The sequence below is a fragment of the Urtica dioica genome, chromosome 6, assembly GCF_054948205.1.
Source record: "Urtica dioica subsp. dioica isolate 48M chromosome 6, U.dioica_male_clone48M_v1_H2, whole genome shotgun sequence".
Classification (NCBI taxonomy): domain Eukaryota; kingdom Viridiplantae; phylum Streptophyta; class Magnoliopsida; order Rosales; family Urticaceae; genus Urtica; species Urtica dioica.
The window spans coordinates 4,620,758-4,632,595 of NC_142761.1; the positions used below are offsets into that span (position 1 = coordinate 4,620,758).

Sequence of the window (11,838 nt, forward strand, 5' to 3'; positions counted from 1 at the left end):
CGGCCACCCTAGCCGGCAACAAGTAATTCTTTTTTCTTGTTAATGATTACATCCATTGGATGTGGGTGTATGCGCTCAAGGAGAAGAGTGGAGCCTTTGAAGTCTTTAAAAAGTTCAAAGGGCTCGAGGAGAACAGGTCAGGACACAGGTTGAAGACCTTGAGAACCGACCGTGGTGGAGAGTTTACGTCCCAGCAGTTCGGAGGATTCTACGACGAAGAAGGAGTTGAACGCCACCTAACTGCACCGTACACACCCCAACAGAGCGGTATGGTGGAGAGAAGAAATCGGACCGTCATGGACACTGCAAGGATCTTGATGAAAAGTATGCAAGTCCCGGCAAGGTTCTGGGGAGAAGCACTTAGACACGCGATCTATCTACTCAACCGTTTTTCGACGAAGGCGTTAGGCGAGCGCACCCCTTACCAAGCATGAAAAGGGAAGAAACCTCATCTGGAGCATTTGAAGGTGTTTGGGTGCACCGGACATGTGAAGACTGTAGGACCACACCTCAAGAAGCTTGATGATCGGAGTCTGCCGATGGTGTACCTTGGCATCGAGCAGAGATGCCGTGTTCGAAGAGGAGAAGAAATGGGACTGGCGCGATGAGAAGGGAGAGCCAGAACAAAACTCAGTGGAGTTCATACTCGAAGAGGCAGATGCGGACGAGCAGGAAAAAGGGGAGAGTCCCAGCCAGGGACCAGCAATGCCTAGCTCAACGGAAACCAGTTCTCTTGGAACAAGCACGACTAGAACCAGCTCACCACTAGGCTCGTCCAACACAAGGCTCGTCCAACCCAGGATCAGGGATGAATACCCCGATCCCAGAGAGAGCTAGCTCAGTAGGAACCATCTCGGGAGACTCATCGATCAAGGACGGGCCAAGAGGGTTCCGTCCTTTATCCGATGTCTATGGAGAAGCGCGAGAGCTTCAGTTGAGCCCAGAGGAGCTCTTGTTTCTTAGTGCTAAGGAACCAGCTAACTATCGCGAGGCAGCCACCGAGAAGGAATGGCAATAAGCAATGAAGAGAGAGTTAGAGTCCATTGAGAAGAATTAGACATGGGAACTAGTCGACCTTCCAAAAGGTCACAAGTCCATCGGTGTGAAGTGGGTTTACAAGCTCAAGAAGGATTCAGAAGGCAAGGTCCTCAAGCACGAAGCCAGATTGGTCGCAAAAGGATACGTGCAAAAGAAGGGAGTTGACTTCGAGGAAGTTTTTGCTCCAGTAGCCAGACTCGACACAGTCAGGCTGATCCTAGCCCTCGCAGCTCACCGAGGTTGGAAAATCCATCACCTGGACGTCAAATCGGCGTTCCTGAATGGTGAACTGGAAGAAGAACTCTACGTTGCTCAGCCGGAAGGCTTCGTAGATCAGACCGCAGAGCAAAAGGTGTACAAGTTGTCGAAGGCCCTTTATGGGTTGAAACAAGCACCACGTGCATGGAACACTCGACTCGATAGGAGTATGAAGAGTCTTGGGTTCATGAAGTGCTCTCAGGAGCAAGCAGTCTACACGAGAAATAGCAGAGAGGAGGCCATCATGGTCGATGTGTACATCGACGACTTGATCGTGACTGGATCTAGTGCAAAAGGCATAGACAGATTCAAGAAGCAGATGATGAAGGAGTTCGAGATGAGTGACCTCAGACTACTATCGTACTACCTTGGGATCGAAGTGGATCAGAAGAAGAGTTGCATTACTCTGAAGCAGTCAACTTATGCAAAAAAGATCCTAAAGCAGTTCGAGATGGCAGACTGTAACCCAAGTAAGTATCCAATGGAGGCAAAGTTGCAGCTCGGGAAAGATGAAGGAATCTTAGTGGATCCTACAGAGTACAGGCGTGTTATCGGGTGTCTCAGGTACTTGACCCACACCCGGCTTGACATCTCATATGCAGTCGGCATGGTTAGTCGTTACATGGAAAAGCCCACTAGTCTACACCAGCAGGCTGTGAAGCATATTCTTCGTTATGTGAAGGGAACGACGAACTATGGGATTAATAATGAGAAAAGAAGCGGAGCTGAAGAACTGGTCGGGTGTAGTGACAGTGACCTAGCCGGTGATATCGATGGAAGAAAGAGTATCGGAGGAATAACATTTTATCTCAACGGGAATTTGATCACCTGGAAATATCAGAAGCAGCAAACTGTAGCTCTATCTTCTTGTGAGGCTGAGTTCATGGCAGCGACCGCAGCGTCGTGTCAAGCATTATGGCTAAGAAGTTTGTTGAGTGAGGTAACCAGAAACGAGCAAAAGCCAGTGACTCTCTACGTAGACAACAAGTCTGCGATTGCATTGATGAAGAACCCAGTGTTTCATGGACGCAGCAAGCACATTGACACTCGTTTTCACTTTATTCGCGAGTGTGTGGAAAAGCGAGAGATCATCGTGGAATTTGTCAGCACCAGAGAGCAATGTGTGGACATACTCACCAAGGCTCTAGCGAGAGTCAAGTTCGCGGAGATGAGAGAGCTGCTTGGGGTGAAGAACCTCGAACCAAGTCAAGCTTACGGGGGAGAATGTGGATTGTAAGCTAGACTTGGTCAACAAATAAAGCCACAAACTACAAGCCTACATGCTAGCCTTGTTCAGCAAGTTTGCTATTAGTTTTAATATTTTTAAGTTGCTTTTGCTTGAAGCTCACGTTTGTTAGGGTAGAGAGGTAATATCATATCATGTGTTTTCTATATAAATACCACCACATTGTAGTTTCTTTTCAACTCAAGTCTTATTCGATATTCATTATCAGAAGAACTTCTTATTCCTCCTTACATTCTTGTTTGCAGTGCATATACATATATTAAAATATATAAACACGAGTGGAGAGTGTGGTTGTTGTAAACAAGGGAGAGTGTGTCCTCAACTTGTCGTTTCCTCTATTTCCCGATTCATTATGTGTGTTTTCGGTGCAATGATCAACTTGGAACCAACAGAAACATGGTTTAAAATTATGGTGATTTTTACTGGATTTTGCTTTTTGTCCTTCTGTAGTCGCTAGAAGTATGTTTTGGCCGCACCCACAACAATAACCATGTGTCGTTTGGACCGCAAATCATGATATGCTTTCACTTTCTTAGAAATATTTTAATGATTTTCATTTTTGGGGTGTCGAGATCTTTCATCAAAATTCTTTTCTTGTGGCGGGACATTTCGTCGTTAGAGTGGAAACATCTTCGGTCGGGAGTAGACAGATTGAGTCGAATGTAGATTGTTTGAACTGGCATCGAAATTATTGTAGCTCATAATGTGGACACCTCTGCAACAATTTCGCGAAGCACGTCCATGCGTCATAGAGTGATTCTACCTGGAGTTATTAATTTTGTTACATATGTAAACCATCTTTGAAAGCGAAAATACTTTGCACGAAACTTTTGATACAAATCTCACCAAGTAGTGATGGACTCTAAGAAGCGATTACAACCAACTCCTTGCGTGGTCGCGCATGAAAAAACGGGAACATTTGTAAGCAAACAGCTTCGTCACCGACATTGTTGAATTTGAAAGTACGACAAACCTCAACAAAATTTGCAATTTTATCATTTGGTTCTTTGATAGGCGAACCAAAGAATTGAGATGGTTTGACCATGTTCATGATCCGTGTTTTGATGTAAAAAATTTTGAATGACTCCAATCGTCCATTTCCATATCGTCAAAGGATACTTATTGACCAACATTAACACGTACTCGAGGAGGGTCTTTTGGAAAACCTCCTCATCTTGGTTATTTGTCGCGGTGGGTTGTCTTGCTTTAGTTCAACTTTTATAATATCTTTTTGATTTTTTGATAGATGAGAATAAGATCGATCGACGATTTTGTGATAGTAAACAGATTTTGATACGTATGAAAACATTTCTTTCTTATTTTAGTATAAATTATATATACGGACAAGGATGACCATCAATATATTCTATATTCTAAACTAATTCAAATATATTCTATATATACGGACAAGGATGGCCATCAAAATTTATATGATATTTTCAAATTCGCCCCCTTGAATTTTGATTCAAATTGCCTCCTCTCTTGAATTTTTGGCTCCGCCACTGTCTGGACCTGTTAAAATTTTAATGAGTATTACGCGTTAACCCATAAAGTACGGGAATTATCTGACCCGTTTAAAGTAGATAACGTTCGGTACGTGGATAACGAGCAAAATTGCCATCAAATGAACTACCACCTTATAATGTACAAATATAATATAAGGGTTTATGGTTGACTATTTGATTTGTTTGGACCCTCAATTTTGGTACAAAGCGTAAAAGAGAACAAAATTGTGTTTTTTAGTGAATGAGTGAAGGGGAACATGTCACTATGTCGAATTGCGCACTGCCGTGCTAGAGACGGTTGAACGACACACTGAAAACTTGAAAATGATGGTTATTTCTTGCACCGATGTTTAAAGTTTACAAATGAATAGTCATTTAAAAGCTAACAGAAATTTCTATACTATGATTCAAAGAAATCATACCAAACTTACCCATTTGAAATCTCAAAATTATATAGAAGATGTTGCACTATGCTTGTTTCACTCCACCTTGTTTGTAAAGCTTCCCAATCGTCCCGAATTGCTCTAAATTTCTTCATCAAGCTCTAAGCTATGATCCCATTCTTCGGGAACTCCAACAAGTAACCATGGCGCAGCTACACGTCCAAAGACGAGCACTTGTTTACTAGTCAAGAAAGATAGAGGAGTACCCTAAAGCTGACTTGCAATTCACAAAGAAATGAGTCATATGCAACTTCACCTTTCATGGATGACAAGCAAAAATCCTCAGAAGGTGTTACCGTCCAGCTTTGGAGACATGGAAAATGAGGACATGAGAGACCGCCAAGGAGTACTAATATCACTACGTCGACACTTTCATCAGCTGCCCTTTGCAAATCGATGAGTATGAAGTGATTAGCCATTATTAGAATGAGCTCTCGGAGTTTGAAAAACAACAAGGGACGTATCGAATCAAAATGAGTTGAGATACAAGAGTTGAGGAACCATCTTCCTCAAGTGAATGGAAATGTGGAAAATAGTCTACTAGCACCACCAACACCTCCCCAGAAATGTACTATAGATACGACAAGTCGTTGTGGCTAATGATCTTTTTGAGAGGTTTAGGAGGATGAGTGTTCCAGATTTTGAAAGATGAACTGCTCCTTTAATGGTAGATGAATGGATGTCAGAGATCAAGAAGATGTTTAACTTCGTGAATATCTCGGAGACCGAGAAGGACCTATGCGCATCTTTTGCCATGAAGAAAGATGCTTGATAGTGGTGAGAAGCAGTAGCAGATTGAAGAGATACACGTATTGTGTCTTAGGATGACTTTGTCAAAGAGCTCAATAAGAAGTATTTCAACATGCGAGCTATGAACACTCAACCGAAAGAGTTTACAGAGCTTAAGCAATGGACGGTGACTGTGACTGAAGCTATGAGAAAATTCAACCAGCTAACCAGATTATGCCATCACTTGGTTCCTACCGAGTAAAAAAGAGTTAGAAGGACGATGAGAATGTTCTGACCAGGACTAGCTCTAGCTATTGATAGTGGAAGTCATCCATCATCAACTGTTGCAGACAGATTGTCTCAAATGTGCAATAAATGCTAAATACCATTTTGTCAAGTGAAGGAGGAACGAGCACAATGCTTCAAGGCTCTGAGAGAGGAGAAAAATCAAAATAAATGACCTGACAACTACAAAAAGCCAAACCAATAAAGAAATCACCAACATAATCACAACAATTAAGGCCTCAGAGCACAATCCCAATGGAATGGAAATGAAAAGAAAAAGATCCATCTCGAAAATGGTGGTCACGCCAACAACAATGTCAAAACAGAAGGAATGAAATTTCCAATGTGCAAGACTTGTGGAAAGATGCACCCTAGAAAATGCTGGAGAGGAACCATGTTATGCTTCAAGTGTGGTGAGTCAGGACACTTCCTTAAGGATTTTCCGAAGCGGATATTTGTACAGAACAAGCAGTTTCAACGAAATAATCAAGACGAGCGACTCAAACTTCATGCAAGCTCCACTAGAAGGGCAACAAGTTTTCCCGCCCCAACTAGAAGCACCCCTAACCACTCAGACACAACCATCACCTCATGGTCGCATTTACGCTTACACCAATATCTATGTCGTAGGCATCACCTCAAATGTGATAATAGGTCAGCTTCCTATAACTCGTTTTGACGCTTCTGTATTGATTGACTCTGGTGCTACACATTCCTTGATTTCATCAGAGCTTGCTAGGAAATTATGCGAAAGTGTAGAGAAAACTGAAAATTTTTCAAGATGGTCTAACCGTCCTGTGGTGTTATATTATTATAGTACTGTTTAAAAAGAGTACCGATAATAATTTGTGGTCATGAGTTAAAGATTGATTTCATCATCTTGGAGATGAAAGATTTCAATGCCATTTTGGGAATGGATTTTCTCGAGGAGAATAATGCGGTAATCAATTGTCGGAGAAAGAGAGTAACCTTCAAATCGACTTCGGGAAAAGGATTAACTTTTATAGGAAGACTGGTCAAGAAGCCAAAGATATGGTGTCTGCATTGCAAGCTAAAAAATTACTAAGTAAATGTTGCCATGGATTCCTAGGGCCAGTTGGGGATAAGAGTGAGGAAGTGGAAGCAACTCCGAATGACATGCCAGTGGTGAGAGATTTTGTAGATGTTTTCCGAAGAATTACCAGGGTGAGCTATAGAGCGTGAGATTTCTTTTGGGATTAAATTGCTACCTGGTAAGGGACCAATCTCTAAGGCATCTTACCGAATGGCGCCAGCTGAACTCAAAGAAGAACTGCAATCACAACTTCAAGAGTTGTAGGATAAAAGATTCATTTGTCTAAGTCATTTATCATAGGGAGCATCGGTTTTGTCCGTGAAAAAGAATGATGGATCTTTTCACATGTGCATTGACTATTGAGAGCTTAACAAAGTCCGTAAACATGTTTCGTGTTTCATGTTCGGATCAAATTGTCATCTTATTATTTATTCCTAGTTTTCTTATTATTAATTGTTTAACTCCATATATATATATATATATATATATATATATATATATATATATTTATGTTTTTTATATATTAATTTAAGGAAGGGGAAGTATGCTTCGATATAATAAATACATATATATATATACATATATATATATATATATATATATATATATATATATATATATATATATATATACACGTGAACATAATTTTTCATTCACTAGCACATTATATTATACGATCCCTAATTATTATAATAACCTAATCCTTATTTATATATTTATTAAAGAGTTAATGGCGGCAAAAATACTCAAAGTTTTACTCTAGGTACACTTAACTACTCATTCTTTTTTTCGGCGGCTAAAATACATAATGTTAGTTTTTAGTTCCAACGTTACTACCTAGTTTAAATGAACGGTCCAGATTTAACAATTTATTTTTATTCTCTAATAATAAAAATATTAAAAATTAAACAAAATTAAGAAAAAAAACATCATCTCTCTCATCTGAATTCCACACTTCTGTCTTCTACTTCATTTTACTCCCAAGAAAATAAATAAATAAAATTAAAACTCATAGGCAAACAAAACCAAAAAAATTTCCAGAGAAACAAACAGCCACAACCACATAGAGGAGGCCGTACAGGAAACACTCTTTCTCATCGGAGCTAAATGCTTGTTTCAATTTGGCGAAGAATTTTTGCTTCGTTGGAGCGCCGTCGAGGAGACTTTTTTTGGCCGAGAATTCTGAGGTGGTGGAGTTTAGGTCACGGTTGGGAAAAATCGTGGCGGGGAAGGGTGATTCAAAAATTACGTCCAACTCTGCTATGTTTTTTTGGGTGTTTGAGGTTAGGTCAGAGTGGAAAAAATGCTTAGCCTTGATAACATCCGGCTGATTCTCAGGAAAAAAACCGTTGCGGAGAACCTTGAACGTCAACTATCGGGACTCCGACGCCGACGGCGGCTTTGGATCAAACCTCTGATTAAACCATGAAGCAGAAATTGTCGAGGCGGTGAAAGTACCTCATTCCGATCTTGACAAAATATCCGGTGGTGGTGGATTCCTAGGGCGCGGGATGCTTGCGGTGCTTTGCGACACGCCTATGGCCGGTACTCGCGCTTCTTCTTTTTCTTCAGCCGAGTTGTCGTTTCTCTCCGTATGGTGGCTTCTTTAATTTTTTTAAATGATTTAATTTTTTTTTTCCTGATGTTTGTTATTCATTAAACATTTATTTTGAAATCACATGATCAAATGATTACGACACGTGTACTTCCGTCAAAGATAATGGTAAAAGTAGTAGCGATGGAGCTAGAAATTAACATAATGTATTTTCACCGCAAAAAAAAAAAAAAAAGGAATAGGTATTTAAGTGTATTTATAGTAAAATTTTGAGTATTTTTGTTGTAATTAACTCTTTATTAAATTTGTCCGAATTGTCGGTCTTATCCTATACCTTTCTTTGGGCAGTAGCATAAAGTGTGATGTATAAGATATAGTATACTATTAACACATCAACAATGTGAGCATCAAATCATTATTATAATTAAAGGGTCCACACAAGAAGCTTCTCCAATCGCTTCACATGGAATTATTTTAACTTACATATAAAGATCGGTTTATTCTTATTTTTTATCGTACATAATATTTCATTTACAACGATGTTGGGTAGTAGTGATATGCACAATCCATCCTTTCACACGCATTGACACATATTAGTGGATATACACAGACAACATGATCTCTATTGGAAAATCAACGGTTCAATTGATGATCAAGCACCAACGGCTGTGATTGAAAGGAAGTCAATCTCGCTCTTGGTACGTCCGATCTGTTGAACATCGGTATCTTTGGATTTGTTGACCCAAATTTCGGGTACTATTTGTGCTAGATTGTTGATTGCTTCCAATGCATAATCTGCTTCTTTAGTCTTCATAGTTTTGCCAACCTGAAAAATACACAAAATAATACATTTTAATTATTTATTAGAATTAGCATTCAAAATCATTGTAAAAGACGAGACAAATAACAATATATATTACAAAATAAAAATGGAAGGTTTAAGAAAGGGTAAATCAAATTGGGTTGTTGTAAGAAACAAAATCAAGCTTTCCATTTTGACTTTTGTAAATCATAGAGTTTGAGAAAATATTTCCTTTGTCGTTTCATTGTTCAATTCGTTTTTAGAAATGTGCAAATTTGACTTTGAAAAACATTCAAAACTTTAACAGCTTTTTTATTTATATATTTATTTTATTCGAATTATAAAAGCTAATTAGAATTAAAATCCAATTACTCTGAGAATATGACTTTTGTTAGCTCACAGGTCGTTACTTAAAAATAAATATCACCTATGGTTATTAGTGACCTCAGATATAACATAATATAGTGTACAAGTCTTATTTGTTAGTATGGTGGGATCCAACAATTCCACATCAATGACCCAAATTTTTATTATTTAAACTTCTTGCTTGAATTATTTGAAGTTTATTATTCATACAAAAAAAAAGTATTATTTTTTTTATCTTCTCGAGCTCTATTGCGTGGCAACATCTCAAACCAGAAATACACACAATTAAACGCATTAAAAAAATGTTTGTGTTTTGTTTTTTTAAAGATCTCTCTCTCTCTCTCTCTCTCTCTCTCTCTCTCTCTCTCTCTCTCTTTTTCTTTTTTTTTTAAGATTGAACCCAGCCTCAACTTTAAAGTTGATGTAAATTTAATTACTCACTAAATTATATTATGTACCACATTTAAAGATCTTTCCTTTTCTTTACTTTTCATTTTAAGAAAGAGAAAAATAAATGATAATTATACATATAAAAAAAAATCATTATAAAAATTGGGCTAAAACAATTTAATTATAGCAATAATTGTAGAGAAATTACCAAAACGGTGCGTAGCCCAATCGCTTTACCAGCGGCGATATTACGAACGTTGTCATCAACAAACAACTGCGAAAATTGCCAAAAAACGCGTCGTTCATGAAATGGAAAAAGACAGAAAGATTGCCAAAAAAAAGTGATAAAAAGGAGTAAAACGACATACCGTATGACGAGGGTCAACGTTGGCAACAGCGACGGCGATCTTAAAAGCCTCGGAAGAGGGCTTCAAAACGACAGGAATTTCCTCCGGACGACAAGCTTTTGCCAGATTCGGGTTCATAGTCTCAAAGCAAATGATCTGTTCGAAACAGTCAGATATTCCAAGCCTCTCTAAAGCCTTGATCGCGTGGTTACGATCAGAGTTCGTGAATATCTGAATTTCAGACAAAACATAGATGAATTAATTATGTTGAAAATTTCAAAAAAAAAAATAATTTAATTACTTTTTAATTAGCTTACAATTTTCCTCTGAGAAATGCTTCGGAGTAAGTTTCGGAGCTGTGGGTCGGGTTTGATCAAATCGTACGGCAATCTTCCGTGAATAAAACTACATGTAAATAAAAAAAAAATTGAAATAAAATTTATAAATAGCTGTTATAAATAATTATAACGAACGTGGTTGGCTTTTTGTTCTAAAGCATTTATTTGGTACCTGTGATAATCATCAGCGTCAATGTCATAACCTAGTGACTGAAGGGACAAAAAAAAAACAAAATACTAGCATTAGTAAAAAACAACTGTTCAGTTTAATTACTATTAATGACGAAGAAGATTAATTTTATTACTCTTAAACCAGCAAGTGTGCTTCCATAAGTTTTGAAGAGCTCAACTCTGAGAGTTGAAGCTTGACTCTTTGAAAATCCACAAACATCGGTAAGAAAGTCTGCAAAAAAAAACACACACAAAATTATTATAGCGGTCAAAGGAAATTTTTTATTATAATTAATAATTAATTTTTAAATAAAGTTTGGATATGGGTTCATTATATTACCTTCAATGTTTTTCTTGCACGCCGTGGAAATTCCGATATTTCCAGGATACAGAGTATCGTCCAAATCTATTTGAAAATAAAAAAGACTTATAAGAAAATTATAGATTAAATTGGATCAAAACAATATAAGAAAGAAATTAGGTTACCGAAGAGAATTGAGTCGAAAGAAGAAGAATTTCCAAAATATTCCATTTGCTTGATGACAAAAAAAAAAAAAAAAAACCAAGAATTTTTTATGAGTGTGTTCGGTTTTTGCTTTGGTGATTTATAGAGAGAAAGAGATTAAGAAATTGCAAGGCGTTTGTGATCGATGAGAAGAGATGTATTTATAGCCCAAAGTCAGTAATGACGTGTCTATTTATGAGTGCATAATAAAATATAATTTGTGTCACATGTCTGAATTCGGATAAATTATTGATGACTCAAGCACACCAATTCGATTTTATCGCTTTCTCATGGGTCCACGCGTAATGGCCCAATAAGGCCCAATCTTTATGTTGGCTGTACGAAATACCGATACTACCCTTCGGTTTTTCCTATGGAATTCAAAGATTTCAGTTCCAAATGCGGAATTTGGGTATTTCGCTTTTTTTTTTTTTTTTTTTTTTTTTTTTTTTTTTTTATCGCCTATTGCGGTCATGCATACAATGTGCGACAAATGTAAATGTTAGGTAAATCAATATATGCCGTGATAGTTTTAACCAAACAACAAACAATGATTTTATCATGGTTGATACTACAGACTTTTTCTTTACATTTTCCCTTTTTGTTGGGAAAGGAATATGATTAAACGTTATTAGTTTTTTTTTTCCCTGACATTTGTTACAAATTTTGTTCGGACACAAGTACTATAACACAAAAAAAGTGTAGATAATGGCGTACACCAAAATCCACTACAAGAGCAATATTACTTAAAGATACCCACAAAATAAATAAATGATATATATATACACACACACACACACACACAC

At 37.8% G+C, this 11,838-nt stretch overlaps 1 protein-coding gene across 1 annotated transcript; it reads right to left on the bottom strand.

Annotated features, from left to right (window-relative positions):
• Positions 1-8,514: 8,514 nt before the first annotated feature.
• Positions 8,515-11,177, bottom strand: LOC149393045 (Haloacid dehalogenase-like hydrolase (HAD) superfamily protein). Its single transcript, XM_089617625.1, has 8 exons — positions 11,014-11,177; positions 10,868-10,933; positions 10,662-10,759; positions 10,529-10,566; positions 10,336-10,423; positions 10,040-10,249; positions 9,880-9,945; positions 8,515-8,939 (listed from the first exon to the last, which is right to left on the bottom strand). The coding sequence occupies exons 1-8, from the start codon at positions 11,057-11,059 to the stop codon at positions 8,766-8,768; spliced, it is 786 nt and encodes a 261-aa protein (XP_089473751.1). The 5' UTR covers positions 11,060-11,177; the 3' UTR covers positions 8,515-8,765.
• Between the last annotated feature and the right edge of the window lie 661 nt (positions 11,178-11,838).

What these genes read in the sequence shown, in the direction of transcription:
- LOC149393045 (XM_089617625.1), bottom strand. Translation starts at nt 11,059, where the DNA reads ATGGAATATTTTGGAAATTCTTCTTCTTTCGACTCAATTCTCTTCG. An exon ending in TTTCGACTCAATTCTCTTCG is followed by an intron (nt 10,934 to 11,013) that starts GTAACCTAATTT and finishes ATTTTCAAATAG; the next exon opens with ATTTGGACGATACTCTGTAT. An exon ending in GCACACTTGCTGGTTTAAGA is followed by an intron (nt 10,567 to 10,661) that starts GTAATAAAATTA and finishes TTGTCCCTTCAG; the next exon opens with TCACTAGGTTATGACATTGA.